This window comes from Phaethon lepturus, unplaced genomic scaffold (genome assembly GCF_000687285.1).
Source record: "Phaethon lepturus isolate BGI_N335 unplaced genomic scaffold, ASM68728v1 scaffold34688, whole genome shotgun sequence".
Classification (NCBI taxonomy): Eukaryota; Metazoa; Chordata; class Aves; order Phaethontiformes; family Phaethontidae; genus Phaethon; species Phaethon lepturus.
The window spans coordinates 31938-48232 of NW_010556103.1; the positions used below are offsets into that span (position 1 = coordinate 31938).

The 16295-nt window shown below is 39.4% G+C and overlaps 1 protein-coding gene across 1 annotated transcript in view; it reads right to left on the minus strand.

Annotated features, from left to right (window-relative positions):
- Nucleotides 1-16295, minus strand: part of NFAT5 (nuclear factor of activated T-cells 5, tonicity-responsive) — a 41226-nt gene that overhangs the window by 21909 nt on the left and 3022 nt on the right. The window contains exons 2-3 of the mRNA XM_010292380.1: nt 5571-6129; nt 446-638 (exon numbers count right to left, since the gene is read on the minus strand). Of these exons, the coding sequence (XP_010290682.1) occupies nt 446-638; nt 5571-6129 (752 nt within the window). The remainder of the gene's footprint in view (nt 1-445; nt 639-5570; nt 6130-16295) is intronic.

Consider the following 16295-nt stretch of genomic DNA (forward strand, 5'->3'; position numbering starts at 1 on the left):
AAGCCAAACACATCCCCCCAAACCTTTTTTTTTTTTTTAAAAGGAAACCTCCTTTTATGTCCTTACCAATAAGGCATAATGATGGCCCACCATCATCAGCAATCAAACAGTTACAGCATTTCACTGTCCTAGTTTTGTATGCTTCACGTGCCTGTCTGTTTACACAGTTTGCATAGTTGCAGTCTAACAGGACATGCATCACAGATTATATATCATTGCCTTGACATAAAGCTTCCTTCCTCCTGCACCTCTGCGATGCAAGTAAGACTTCCTGTTACCTGCAAGAAGAGATACAGCACAGTCTCCACAGCAAAGAGACTGCAAAGTCTCCCCCCCTTCCCTCTAAAAACAGAGATCCTAGGCCTATTTGAACTGAACCAGTTCCCATTCTAGTAAAGCATCCCGGGGAAAGGAGCCCCGTATCACCCAACGCCGAACAGCCTACCTTCACAGTTGGAAAGCCTTGCTGTGTCCGGTCTTTCACTGAGCCTCGGCTGCCCTCAGTCAGGTAGCGAGCCCTGTGCTGGGTTTCCGGCTGTACCACTATCTTCAGCTCCTTCCCCTCGCTCTTAGTCGGATACTGACCACACAACATTGGGGTCTTCTTCCCTCCAGCTCCTTTCTGGTTCTCTGATGCTCTGGGAAGTCAAAGCAGACCATTAAAAAGATGTTATAAGCAGCTCCCCAGTAAAAACAAACTACATCACAGAAAAGCTAAAAAGATAAAGAGTGTATATTAATGGATAGAAGATTTATAATTGAGAGCAAACTTTGGAATTCTCTTTCTGACAGAGAAGGAAACCTGCAGGATGAAGAGGGACGGCGCTTCCCTGCCTCCTCCATCCAGTGCAAATAGGAACTGCTTTTCAGAGAGTAAACATAAAGGAAGGGAAAAGCAATTAGCGTTAAACTACGTTAACAAACAGAAGAAGGCTCATAACCTGCTTTTTCACAGTATATGATACAGCCTGCTGTTATCTGAATAAGCTGTTTTGCTTCTGTAACAAATATACGTATGTACACACACACACTGAATGGATTTAAGGTTAAATGATACTTCTTTGAATAGGAAAACAGCCTCATGCCTGTCTCCGCCTGAACTTGCATATCCATGCAAACTCAAACAGTAATTTCTGTCAAAACAGATCATAAAATTTACGTTAAAACCAAATTAGTTGTTGTAAAAAGCTCTGACACGACTGCACCAATTTTAAATCTGCAGTGTATGCAAAAAGACTGTTTCTTTCCAGGTGCGCACCTCAAGATGTACGGTATCTTGTGTCCAGTTCCATAATTAAAACCTGAATGAAGAAGCCCTCCAAAGTATAACATCATGTGATCGATTTTCTGTTCGCTTTAAAGCACAGTGGAAAATAACTCTCGATCTTATATGGAGCAGGTTTGTATAATGAACCTGAACTGAAGTCTAATAAACTCATTTAACACTAGCAGATGTAAACATGCCATGGCAAACAGTACAGGCAGAAAAAGGGCTCAGTGAGTTTATGCAAAGGTAATATTCTTTTTTGCTACCAAAAAGTAGTTTCTAACAGCTAATGACTCTGACGAAAGCTGTTTAAAATAACGGGTGTGAATTGCTTGAAAAAAACAAATCCTGTTTCAATGTGTAACATACGGAAGTTACTTTATCCACAATTTTTTCTCCTCCGGGAGAAAGGTGAAAGAGAGGCTTTTCCTTCCACACCGCTTACTGAGAGCTCTGCCACTGCGCTGACCTGCGGGCGGGGGTACCCCGTAGTGCTCTCTTCCCCAGTACCAGACGGTCCACGCTACCGCACGTTATCAGCGCCTTTCCTAAAACTCCTCCTGCGCAAGGAGTAGCACAAGGCCACGCAGCACGCAAATACTTCCAAGGCGTCCCGCAGCCCCTGCACAGCCCGTCCCAGCACTCTTCCTGCAGAAGGGCCTTCTCCTACCCAGGGAAGGTCGGGCACTTTGCCCCGACTCCAGCACATCTCACGCCCCTGAAAGTCCTATTTGTCACGTCCTTATTTCTACTAAGCCTTCCGAAACCTTTTAAGACCCATAACAAAGGGTTAAAACGTACACCGTTTTAAGAGCTGTTACGAGGTCTGCGCTTTGGATGAATTTCATTCATGTTTTTCTGTTCGTGAAGGTTCACCACCACGGCGTGCCAAGCGAGGCTCTGCTCATCCAGCTGAGCCCCTGAGCAGCCCTGCCCTGCGCTCGTCTTCAACCCAGTAACGGCAGAGAGGCAGGATCTAGATAAAAAACTACTATAAAAAAAGACCTGCAAGAGTACCGTCTTTCTGCCACAGAGACTCTGCCATAGTCCAGTCAAACAGGCTGTTTAAAAAAATAAAAATGTTATGTAAAAATGCTATGTAAAAACATAACTTCTTTTAGGAAAAGGCACAAAATTCTTCTTCAAGAGCATATATAAAAGCTGCGATACACTAAATAAACTGTAATTAACACCACTGTGCTCTTCGCTTCTGTACAAGTTCAGCAAAAATGCTAATCGAACTCAAGCTTGTTAGATAATCGCTTTCACTAGTCTTCCTGTCAGGAAGCATAATTACTACTCCAATGGACTAGTAATTAAAAGGAATACATTTACAAAATTTCGGGGACTATACTCTCTTTTTCTCCCTCAGAATTTTAAAGCCCACAGCTACAATCCCTTCGCTTCCCACAGGGAACGGGAGAAGGAACGCCGGGCAACCCCAGCTACTGCCAACGCCACCGCGTTTCTGCAAACGCTGTGCCTGGGACCGCGCTTTCTGCACCTCCCTTGGGCAGGCTGGGCGCTGAAACGTCACAGAACGCTCCACGCGGAGGCATCACACGGATTGCCTAGTCTGACCTTGTCACGCTTGGAAGTTCCAGCTCTGTGAATTAATAGAAGAGGCTGAGATATTACTCTTTTTTTAAGGGAAGCGTTAGAGAGGCAGCCATCAAAATGAAATTCACTTTTAACACCTGAAACGCAAAGTTTTAGCGGTGTGATGTTGACACTTTGGACTCTCCAACACAACTCTGTTTTGCTGACAGTATTTTACTCTTAAAACCCAAGTTACCTTAATTGTCAACAGGGTAATATTTTATACATTGCCATATTTATGTGAAAAGATGCTGCCTAACAACTATTTTGAAAATCTTCCCTCTAGAAACCTAAAGCAATCAAGACTTCCAATCAGATTAGCTGAACTTGAAAGCAATTGTAAAGCCTTCACCAGAACTTCTCAGCCGTCTTTCATCTGAAATTACAAGGCTAGCTCATTTACACATCTTTCTACTTTAGTTTATTTATAATACTAATATTCATGCACTACAAACAGTAAAATATTTCATACACGCACTTTTATTTATTAGCTTAACTGTTACCAGACAACGTCTCCTCAAAGCTAGCACTTCTTTTCTAAAAAAGATACAGAAAATCGTGGAAAAGCCCACGATTCTAGCAAAACAGATTTCCTGAGTGAAGGTTTGCCTGGTCCTGCACTGGCATCAGGGCTGTTCCCAGTGAGGACCTGAAAGTAAAAGTGAGACCAAGCATGTTCGAAACCTGAGACTCTGCCCTAAACCACCATCAATTCACCCGTTTCTAAAAAGGCTTTCACAAATTCTAACAAAGAAATATATTCTGTTCCTTCCATGCTCCTAAAGACAACCAAGTAGAAGTCTCTTTTGAGGCAAACGCTATTTCCACTTCACAAATTAGCAAGGGTGCTTTCCTTGCTCTTTTCTTAAAGCCAAAAGTAAATTAACTCCCTTGGCTGAACTCCATCAGGCTGGAAAGTTAAAAAAAAGAAAGTCACTACTGTGACCTAGATTTGTAATGCTAAATCTCCATCTTTCAACTGCAAAATTAAGTTTTCTAATATCTTGGCCATTTCTTATCCCAGAGCTTTTATTTAAAAGGACAATTCTGTTACATAAGAGTTTTGCAGCAGGTCAACCTAGCCTGTATACGACACATTAGGAAAAAATTGTGCTTATCTAGCCCTGCATTCCCAGAGTCTTGCTGGCAGTACCGATGCACGTTCGCTGTTAGCCCCTAATATTTCAGGGAATGTTCTAGCCCTGTGACGTTTTAGGTTGCGATCATACATATTGTTCGAGAATTTAGTACATCTCCCCTTTCTGTCCAGAGATCCCACTCAGAATCACACAGTTCTTGCCTTTCGATAAAGTTTCTTCCCTTTGTACGGGAGAGCCTGCCCTCCCTTGTGCTCGGTGGGGGCAGTTTCCTAGTTCCGAGCCGCTGCTTTACATACGCTAATTTGCTTCTTCGGGTCTACCACGTACTAACGTTTTACTTTATTATCAATTCAGCTGGTGAAAACGAGAGATGCTGGACAATCGCAGTCACGCTTAGAGCGGTTGTTGGAAGGAGACACCAGAAGACCCAGCGGTCCGAGGCAGGAGCGGGCGGCAGAGCCAACGCTCCCGGTACCAGCCAGCTCGGCTCTTCCCGACGCGGTACCCAGGCCGGCGGGAAGCAGCGGCACACTCTGGAGAGTTTCTCAGAATCTCACAGTGAAATTTTAAGTATGGAACTGCAATGACCCTGGGAATACAGACTCTAGGCTCTTTCCATCATAATCTTTCCCATCAGTCAAATTTTAATATTCACCATTACTGTGATGAACATTAGAACGTACTGCAAGCACATACATAAAAGTAAAAACAAAATACACTCCCCCACCCCCCCAAAAACCCAAAATAAAAAAGCCAACTCTATCCACTTGACCATCTTAAAAGTACTAAAGAAGCCACAAGTTAAAAAATAAAATTAAAAAAATGTATCAACACACTATTGTAAACTGATGGACTTTTTCCTCTTTAAGCAACTACTGAAATGCATTTAGTGAACAGTGTGAAGTGGGAGAGATGAGAGACCACCACCCAGGCGTGCCCACGTACAGACACACACATGCACACAACCCAGAAGCACAGAGAGAAACAGGATTAGAGATTTATTTCTGAAAAAATCAAATACAGAAGTGAATTCACAAGAAAAAACAAAATCTGGTTCACCATATCATCTTAACATTTTATAAAAAAGTAAAGCATGTGTTAATTTAAATGATGAGAAATGCTAACAAGCCATTAACTTCTACTCCCATCACTCTCTCTATTTGATAAATAGAGAAAGAGACAAACAGAAGCAGGTAAAGTGTACAGACTGAAATCCTCACATAAAATCCTGCAAAAAACATTCAGATTTAGGGTGCATCCAGTCCACTTCTGCCTTTCTTTTTAAACACAATAACGTTTTCATTGCCATTTTATAAATGGAATTATGCAATCTTTTAGGAATTTCACTTAAACAAGAATACAGATGAGCTCATCAGTGCTGTGTCCAATTGTTGCAGGGAAGTTTAGCTTTATCTTCTAAATAAAGATTAAGAAGTCTAATGAGACCTTATCGTGGGCTAGGACGCAAAAGGGAACAGCATAGCAAGGAAGGGATTTATGTGAGAACCTGAGTAGAACACTTGACGGGGCATGGGAGGAGTTTTATTAGTTTGGTTTTACACATGGCGATAGAACTTTTAAAAAAAAAAAAAGCAGATACCAACCCATTTCCTGCTTTTGAGTTGCCTTTGCTGTCCGTGCTGAGCTGAGAAAGGACATAGTGAGGAGCTTTGGCACTGTCGGCATCAAATATATCCATGTTGGATTCTTCACAATCTCGACGTTTGATCCCTGGCCTCTGCTTTGGATTTCGTTTGCGTGATTTACGTGGCACCTCAGTGTTATCATTGTAGGAACTGGTACTCATGTTACTGAAGTTGGAGGGTGAATCCTCCATCCACATACTGCAGCTCTGTTCTGACTCCAATCCACACCCCTCATCCTGGCAGGACATCCGACTGTTGTCCAGCAAGTCCTCAGGTGGTGGCGAGATGTACAGGACTGTGTGTCTCTTCGGCGTTGACTGCTGCTGCTGGACTGTGTTACTGGTTAACTGCTTTTCACTTACCCCTCTGGTACTTACCCCCACGGCTGAGGAGCAGCTCTCCACTTGCATAGCCTTGCTGTCGGTGACTGAGGTAGAGTAAATGGTAGGACTGGAAGAGGTGGTAAAGGAGCTGCAAGCACCGCCCATGGAGGAAGAGGAAGGAGCTGAAGAAGCATCTGCGGTGTATAATTCAGAAGTAAATACAAGATACAGGGTTCTGTGTGTGCTGGCTATAGCAGTCCCATTGAAATAAAGTGATTTATGAACCGATTTCTTTCCCCCAAGAAATATTTGGAATTTGGTCAAGTTTTAGAATGTAAATGCGTAAAGCAATACAGCCTAACCAATACAGTACTTTGGAAATGTCCAAATATGACTTAGTATGATCCACTGTAATCAACTTTTTTAAAACTTAATGTTAATTCATAAAAATGGCTGCAAGTAGACAGAGCTTTCATTGCCTCAGCTGGACTAGTTATTTGTGTAGAAGCCATTTCGTCTAAAATAATGGAAGCCCCAATGCAAAATGCTTATAATCCACATTCAATGCCAATTAAACCATTTATTGTTGGAAATTTTTATTTTTGAAAGAGACGGGACTGTGCTTAGCCACAAAATATTAAAATAAGTTTCTAACCTATGAAGCAGAGAACTACAGGTCATTTTTAATGCAGACACTCCCTGCTTCAGAGGCAAATCCTGGAATAAAAATATGAGAAAATAAATGAGAAAGAGAGCTGCTGATTATTCCATCATAAATGAGAAATAAAATATAAAATCAACGGAGTTGGTAGGCAAAATGGAACTGGTATCAGTCACTATGACATAGCTATTTATTTTGAAGGTTCAAAACGGGGATGAAATATCTGCATTGGTGACATGCTGATACAAGACGACACGAAATTTCTGTAATTTGACTCTTTCAGTCACTGAGACTGGTTTCTCTCAGACTTTATTAGCTGAGTCCCTTACGTGTACGGAGACAACTTGGGACAGACCTCTGAAAAATTCGTATTAAGCAGGATATTTTAAAGAATGTGACTGTGACTTCTCCAGAGGTCACACAGATCAATCTGTTTTAGAAACATGAAAGGACAGCTAAATGATTAAAACAAAACCCTGAAGATTTCTGGAGAACACCATTACGATTTCCACAGAAGAATTTTAATGGACAAATCAGCTGAAAACATAGGCTAAAATGTTTGAGAGGAAGCAGTACTGATGAACAGAGGTCTTTTTTTATTTATATTAGCTGTAGGTCACTGAAAAATAACTGAATTTTCTATTCAGATTAAAGCTTCCTAGGGTGGAGATGCTACTTTCTGTATTTCTGCACTGCTCGCCACACCTTACACAATAAACTAGAACCACAGAAATAATCCAATTTTGGAAACAAATTGTACATAATATATATATATAATTATACAATATTTTTGTACAACTAGTTACTGGTGTCCTAGAGGTAATACCTATTATTACGAGGAACATGATGTTTTCCTTTTTGTTGTTTGGGATTTTTTTTTAAAATCCAAAATATTATATTAATCTCTCAAGTCTAAAAGGTTTAAGGATTGTTGAACTATTTTATCCAGTTTAAGTTATTTAAAACTAACAGAATAAAGTATGTTCAGCTAGGATATATGTATTTAACTAAGTGCAAAACTTAGCACACCTTCCTAGAAATCAGCCTACTTATGATTACCCGGGAGTATCAATGACTGACAGTAAAGCATTTTTAAACCTTTATTGTTTCTTACACCTTTTCTGTGCTAAATTAATTTAAAAGTAAGTCTACACTACTCGAGATTGCAAAATTTAGTGGTGATTACAGTTTATCAATAAACTATTCTGCTTTTATCTTCATAGGACGTCCCTTCCTATGTCCTCCCAGTGAAGCAGGAGCAGATGAATGATACCAGTTCCATTTTCCAGTTTGTTCTTTGGCAAATGTAGTGGCTGAAATTGGAGAATTCAGTCACTTTGAACTGCATTCCAATTTAAAGGCAAATTTATCCTTTCTATATCATGCATTAATGCAATGCTTTTTCCAAAAACATTTATAGGATTGGCAAGAACTATTAAATCTAGATATTAATTTCAGTGACAATATTTAGGAGCTGATTTGCAGCCACTTTGAGTTGAGAAAGATCATTGCTATTTGGGTTGCTTACTTTGTTTTGTTAAAATAGAATTAGTTTCCATCCATCATTTATACACTCGAACGGGAAGAAATAGAAATATGCAGCACGCATACAGCGTATCTGCTGCATGCAGGCGTTTGCAAACAGAATACCTGGAGCACGCGGCAGTAACGCTGCAGAACTGGATTACTGAACAGCAATATTTCCCCCATTTAAAACCAATTCTTCTTTTAACGGATAAAGTACAACGCAGTGTATGCGCATCTCGTGTTTGCCTGCCCATGACAAAGACTTTGACAAATAAATAATTACGTACATTGAACCAGGCAGCAGGGCTCTCGAATTGGAAGACTTTTCCTCCAATAGATTAATATCAAAGATTTATCTTTTTGCAGCAAATACGGGCAATGTTTTAGAAAGGTCTTTTAGAAGACGTGTACAAAACACTTAAAGTGACAATCCATACGTAGGGCTGCACTAGAACAGGTATGGCAACCACTGATCGTACCCTGCGCATCAAATGGTTCAATGCGTATCCTGTCCAGAAAGGCAACAATTGTACTTCCCCCTCACTTTTCTGGGGGGAAATAATAAAAAAAAAAAAAAAAAAAAAAGGACTAAACAAAATACTTTCAGTATAAAGCTAAAAGAGCTGGTAATGGTATCATTGCTTTAGGGTGCAGCATTTTGCAATATTTAAGTTGCTATCATTATTGCTATCCAAAACAATTTCTCCTCCAGGTTTTTCCCCTAGAAGTTAAAAAGCATGTACATGTATGAATATGTGTATATGTTTTTCCTTTATACATTTAAAAAGGAAAGAAATAATGTCCCTTATAAATTGGTTATATTCTCCTCCATTTATCAGAGACATCCCTGTGTAACAATAAGATTAGATTATTGGAACAGTATTAAGCTAAACAGTAATGGCAAGAAAACCTCTCTCTCTAGCCTTATATATTCTCAAATGAATGCCATTACCATCCATAAACACGCAAGTGTTTTAACGTGTGTACAGGCCAGTGTCTACTCATTATAATAAGTAAAAATACGTAAGAAAGTATGACAAATATTAAAGCCAATGAACTAAACTGGCTATATTAGAACAATCAAATACACAAATTTAAAATTCTGAGGGCTAAATTAGTCATTGCTTTAGTAACATTTTAAGTTATGCAAATACTCAGAAACATAAAATTTATTATGTTTTCTCATGGAGTCTGCAGGCTTTTAGCCAACTCATCCTCCTCTGAAGTAATAAATAATAACTGGAGTCAACCAAATACGAATTCACAAAGTTGCTATAATGAATAAATCACTGTATGTTTTACATGGCTCCCATTTTTTCCTATCAATTGATTCTAAAGCCAGTGACAAGACATGCGTATCTGATACCCAAAGGAGATCTCTTGGTTGAATATGCTGCATTTGGGAAAAAAAAGAAAAGTTTATTCTAAAGTTTTCAGTAATTCAAACTTGGCTGGTATTGCTTTAAAAGGCAAGAGCATTTTGCATTTCCTGGTTTTGAGGAATAAGTCTTCCCCAACATGCAGATAATATCCAAAATCAGCGGATGCTGAGTGCGAGGGGGATACCTGGTCACTGGTCTGTCAAGTGAAGAGTGCAAACATACACACACCTTCCCCAGTTTAAGCATTTCTTTTATTTGAGGTTACTTTCTTTAGACACATGTTAATGGGAACTGTTACAGGTGGCTCTTTCGTTTGCAATTTAACAGTGCTTGCAATGACAAATATATAGTTTAAATGAGTATGTACAGTTTGAAATATAAGACTGAATATATTTTAACACAGCCTCAAAATAAAAATTGCTTATCAGAGCAACGACACTGAATAGAAGCCAAGTGCATGTTATGGCAAGAATACAGCCACGGTATTATAAACAAAACGTGCACCAGCATCACAAGGTTGGGTTTTTTCCCCCTTTTTCTTAATAAAACAAATGAGAACAGAAAACTACTTTCACATTAGAGCAACTTTGATCACTGTTGAAACTAAACCTCCTGAATCTATTCACTGCCATCACTGTAACATGTAAGGTAGTTGAAATAAGTAATTCAGAATTTGTTGCCTATCCTACAAGCTTTTTTCCTCTAAGAGAGGCAGACTGATATCAAACAGTTCAGCATAAGGAAGTCCTGGTTCTGTTTTGGACATCTTAATTTACACATTAGTAACAAACAGTTCTGTAATGTGTAAATGAAAGACAGGTTTTTAGGTCTTGACTGTTTTCTAAGTGGCTAGTGCTGGAGTTCAGAATGCAAATAAAGATAACCAATGACCCCGCACTACTCCTAGAAAGACTGTATTGCAAAGAAAATCCAGTTGTTCATGATACCAGTCATTCGTACATTTGCTTCCCAGGAAGTCTGAAAAGGTGCCTACCGCTCCCAAACATTCACCTCACTCTCAGGCAGTGAACAGAATTACATTCACAACCAAGAGACTGAATAATTCAGGTTCTTTCTGAAAACAAAAAGCAGCCAAAAAAGCAGGCAGTGGAAGAAGGGATGCAACACGCATGGGGCACAAATGCATGCTGCTAAAAATCCCAGGCTAATATAGTATCAGAGACTAAGGGAAGAACACATAGCAAAAAACGAATCAGCAAAGTCTTTTTCTTTTTGATGACATAAAGCATTGTACAAAGAAAATATATTACCTCCTGAGTGTAGCAACTAAGGCAATGACATATATTTCTATATCCTATTAACTTGTGAAGTCAAGCAAGGCATTCAGCCTCTAAAAAAAAAAAAAAAAAAGGTCTGAAAGGCAGGAGAAACAAAAAAAAAAAAAAATCACTATTTGGCATTGAGGGAGTCTTGTCATTAGATAACACTTACGTGGAGCCAATCCTGAAATCCTTGTTCATTCTTTCCAAAGAGATCCTTAAATACAAGGATTACCAAATTCTCAAAAAGAAACAAATAGCATCCTGATGACTTTTGTTTTGCTGTTTTTTTAATTGCAGCTGGGGTGCAAAGCAAGTCATTTCCCAGACTGGAAAGCTTAAGATTGCAAACGCACATAAATTGGAGATATTTTTGTTTCTGCAAGTTTTTCAGCCAGGACTAGCAAAAAGCCATTAGAGAACTCCGAACCTAGCCTGCACCCCATGCGATCCCCTAGGCTATGTTCAGAAAACAATTAAGTGTCAAAAAGTGAAAACTCACCACGCAGGGTGAGGTTTAGGCGGTGTATAAGCTTAATATATGAAGTATACCCATTTACTAAATTTGTTCATGTATCTAACATGTCATGTTCTTGATAAGACTTTTATATGTTAATGGGTTTATCTGAACCACTGGACACAGAAGAAGAATTTCAGAACAAAACCAAAAGGATACTATGTGCAAAATTTCCACATCAACCCTTGTGTTGCCAAAGGTTTTAAAGGTAAAAACCAGAACTTACAAAGTGGCTGCAAACCTGCTTTCAACACACCTCACATGCCAAACTTGGGTTTCTACTTTTCTTCTTCTTGTATTACTGATGTAATGTCAAAAACTTTTCCAAAAAGTTTAGTTTCAAATCAGTATCAATCCACTATTTAGAAATAAAATAAAAAAAAAAAAAAAGAAAGAAAGAAAAGAGACTTATGAAGAAGTCTGAAAACAAGACCGACCTATACCCTGGGTGAGATTGGATGGGTTAAGTGTCTCTGGCACTATTTGTCTTCACTATTGACAGACACTGTCACACAACCCACCACTCGATGCCTGTCTCTGAATGGCGAAGCTAGAATGCAAGTTAAGTGTATTAATAGAGAAAAAAACTAGCATCCCAGCAAATATAATAAAGCAATCCAATTCACCAGTTATTAAAAACACTCAGATTCAAGATAGGTAGGTTAATTTAATTTACATTAAGCCCAACAGTGTAAATTCCCCTTACATTCACATGCTGAACCAAGCAGTGTATTATACTTTGGGTAAATACATCAATCTGGTTCTGTTATAAATGACATCCGTTATTAAATTAACACTCAAGTTTAGGTCTCTAAGTTGAACTTTCGTTAGTGGGTCACACACACACCAATTCCATGTATCTTAGATCCTTCCCCACTCGGAGCAATAACCAGCTGCATCCAAGCAAGTCAGAAGTCTAGGACCCTCAGCTGCTCTCTTCAAGCTCTACCTGTCATCCCCTCAGCTCCCCCCACAGCCCGCTACCCTAAAAGAGTGACTGTATGATGATGTCAGGATTGATGGATCTGACAAAGAACACTTCAATTTAAGAAACAGACTCTTTTGTTCCTTAGATGCACGGTTGCTTTTCTTCTAAGAAATTAAGAACCCCTCTTGGCCGTCATGAAGTCTTCGGTGCTGCTACTGCAAGGAGGTGCCCAAATAATAGTACGGTAAGATTGCTCTCTTTCTGCCGTTCACTGGCTTGGTTTTTCATTACGCGTTAAGGAGCAGGGAATTCTCTTGCCACGAAGTAATTCTCAAGCTTTTCTGATAGAAGAATAGGATCCACTTAATGCAAGACTTTGCCATAAAAAAACCCTTTCAGAATGATAAAACAGCTTGTGTTTGAGCAGTTCTGGAAAACTGGGTTTACTGACTATATGAGCGTCAGGAAGACTGAAAATAAACTTGATCTAGAAAAAGAGATGATCTGGAGTACATCTATGTAATCCTTCGTAGGTAGTTATAAGGAAGCTCTGCTCCACGCAGAGGAGCAGGTATGCACCCAACACACATACAGTCCCAGACAACTACAATGTTTTAACTGACTGTGCAGAGAACTCGTCTAAGAAAGTTTCCATAAAATGGAAACGGTAAGAGAAATCTTTCCCTTTCGCATTTCCCAGCAATGACTTCTCACCACACGGCTCAGAAGGATGAAGGAACCCCTCCACCGCCCCCAAGCCGTACCTAACCACCTCTCCTGGGCTAACGCAATTAGCTCCACCACAGCTCTTTGGGGCAGGCGCTATTGCCGGGAGTAATACTTACACTTGGTGTCACCTACGTTAGCGCTAACAAGCCGGAGCAGCCAGGGCACTGCACCAAAATACAGCACCAGGAAGATGCATTTTTAAAGAGCGTTAGGATCTGGTTTAAATTAATTCTGTAAGAAAGAAGTATTTGACACATGACCGAAGAAACAAGCACACTGCAGACAGAATCCCTGGAAGACATCCTCCTAGGAAATTACAGGAAGGCATTTCCAACTGGGAGGGCGGTGGGAAGGGGAAGGGAAAAGCTTACAAAGCAATGGAAGTTTTTATAGGCATTGGAGATCAACTACAAAGAAGAATCTTTTTTTCTGATAATTTGTTTATAGCATGTACTTATAAGCCCAGGATAATAGAATTAGTAGCAGCACTGATAACCCCTTTGAAATTTCTGGTAATTATTTCTGTATCAACAGGAAAAACTGACTAATGACACCAGGAAGGATGATAAATTGCCAAAATATTTTCATTAAAAATAAAAATCAAGAAGCCTGACTCTAGTTACCCAGCAAAAAAAACCTAATCAAACAAAAAAAAAATCCCACATGTCCATTTTGAAGTTTTATTAGACTCTTCAGCTTGAGAATGATGAAGAAGCCTTATTTTGGCAGTGGTAAACACGACCCATACCCCTTAGCACCTGGTGTTTACCCCACAGGCGATGCAAGTATTTTTATCCATTTCTCTACAGTAGCAATTGAGAAACAAAGCCTTATTTTCCTAATTAAAATTACCAAAATTGCTTATAGCAAGTATTTCAATAACAATTATGATCAAAAAAGCCAAATACTCCAGTTTGGGACAAGTTCTTTGTCCCTTTAATTAAAAAGGAGCACAAAATTGTCATGGTCACAAAAAGGTAGAACTTTTATCATTTACCAAATGTTTTCCCAGGATACAAACACAGATGTTTGGGAACCAGAAAAATACAACACATCACAGATTAACTGTATCGAAATATGAAATATGCAAAAAAGAGTTCAGTAAATACATCTCAGTGGCATAAAAGCTGTTCCCCTTTTGTTACAGCAAGAACATCATTTTTTGTGGAGAATTCAATTTGAGATAAGAACTGGAAACTGTCAGGATGGAAACGATGCAGGAAATACTCCTAGGGAGTAATACAAAAAATATGGAAAGATACATATTCATCTCTGTGGATAATGGAGAGCAGCTTAAGAGATCATCAGTGAGCTGAAGAAGCTCACTCCAAGATCTGCTACAGAAAGAACAAAGAGATGATAAGCAGAGAAGCAAGTTTCTCTAACAGTTTTCTTCGCTGGGGTTCAGAAGGTTTGAGCATCCCTGTTACTGGAGATAAAAGACAAAAATGCAACACTTGTTTAAAGCACATGATTGAAAATATTCCTGCATCATCGCCAAAAGACAAGAACAAGGTGTTGACCTATCAACTAGAAAGATACCTTTGCGAAAGGACTTAAATCAGCAGTTTGAACTTTAAGTATTTGAAGCAGTTGTTCAATGTGTCTTGATCAACACAAAAAATTTGTTCAACCTTTAAGAACCAACAGAAGAGAATCAAGCAACCCTCCTTGCAACCGGAGCTTATAAAATACTGCCGAGAAGGCATTATTAAAGCTTCAGGCACATTTATTTCATATAAGAAATCTCTAGGCACAGCTTACAATGCCACTTCTCAGCGTGACACCCTCATTTCAAGAGTCTAGAAGATGATTCATATTTAATGTGTTTATGGTACCCCACCAGGGAAAATCCTCCTTTTTCCTGTCCCCTGAACAAAGACACTTGTCATTCAAATAGCAAGCACAGAGAAGGGTTTCTAGCATTGAAACCAGATCCTTTCCCTCCCTTCCGCCTTCCAGAAGAATAACAGAATTAGAAGCTTGAGATAGCAGCTTAGGTTGTGAACATCACAGCTCAAAATCCTAGAGTTCTATTAAATTATACTTGCCTGTTTGATATTCAGAGTGGGTAATACCTCTTTTGGCTGGATTAATGAATATGAGATACACATTTATTAACAAATTAATGAAAATCCAATCAGCAACATTCCATTTTAATACTCTTAAAACTGTTCTGTAAATCACAACACAAATTTCCAAATGCAAGAACTAGAAGTCTGCCCCTGCAAGGTCATCACTGCTAAAAACAGCCCATCCTGCTCCTCAAAAAAAAACCCAGAGAAGCTAACTGCAGCAATATATATTTTTCACCTATAATGTGATTTATATGGAACAAAACCTCACAGCAAAGTGACTGACAGAAAAGCCTCAAGTAAGCTGAATTTCAGCCTTACCCTGTGTTTTGGGAAGCAGAGAACAAACTGTGTTAACTATTACAGGATAGTAAAAATGATGACCACTTTGGATCATTCCCTGCAATGTAATCCTCTCATTATCAGGAGTAATCATATCTGCAGTTGACTTCTACATACAGTGTGACAGGAGCATTTCAAACTAGCCCTTCCTTTTAAAAACGAGAGTAAATGAGATTAACCTACAACACCGTGGAGACTGAACTACCGTTTCCCAAAAAAGTGAAGTTTTAGAGCAAGTAAGAGCTGACATTAAAAAAAAGAGGAAAAAAAAGGCAGAGACACTTACACAAAACAAGGGAAATATTTCCAATATAGGAACACTAGGATGCCAAGTCATCTTTCCTCCTCACCCTATCATCTGTACAGTGTCAGCTCCTCAAAAATACGCCTACACTCTGCTATTAAGGAGTTGATATATGCAAATGAATAGTCAATCTTGGTCTTTTAAATATGTATTTTACATTTATATTTTGTTTCCCCATATAAGCATATAGACATGCACAGAGACCAGGCTGATTTTCCTCTTACTTTCCTGTTAAGAGGTCAGAGCCCAGCCCAGCCAGACTTCTTATTACTACAAGAGGCTGGGTCACAGGCCTTGAAAATGTGGTAGCAAGACACTATAGCAATCCTAAAACAAGTGAAGAAAATGGTAAAGCACCCTTTTATCTAGAATCATCGTACAGCTATGGCAAGAACGCAGCCCAAACTTGTGTCCTATTCTCTTGAGGAAGCAGAGAGATTTGGGGGCAGAAGAAACATACAGCTAACCTCAATGAAAAACAGAGGCGCTCCCGGGATTCTGGAAGTCAACTGAGAGCACCGGAGAACGCTCCTGCTCCAGGGTAGCCATGTGCTGCGGGTACCAACACGGTTCAGAAGTGCTACGCTCAAGATGGCTTAGAGGAGGAACCCTTAA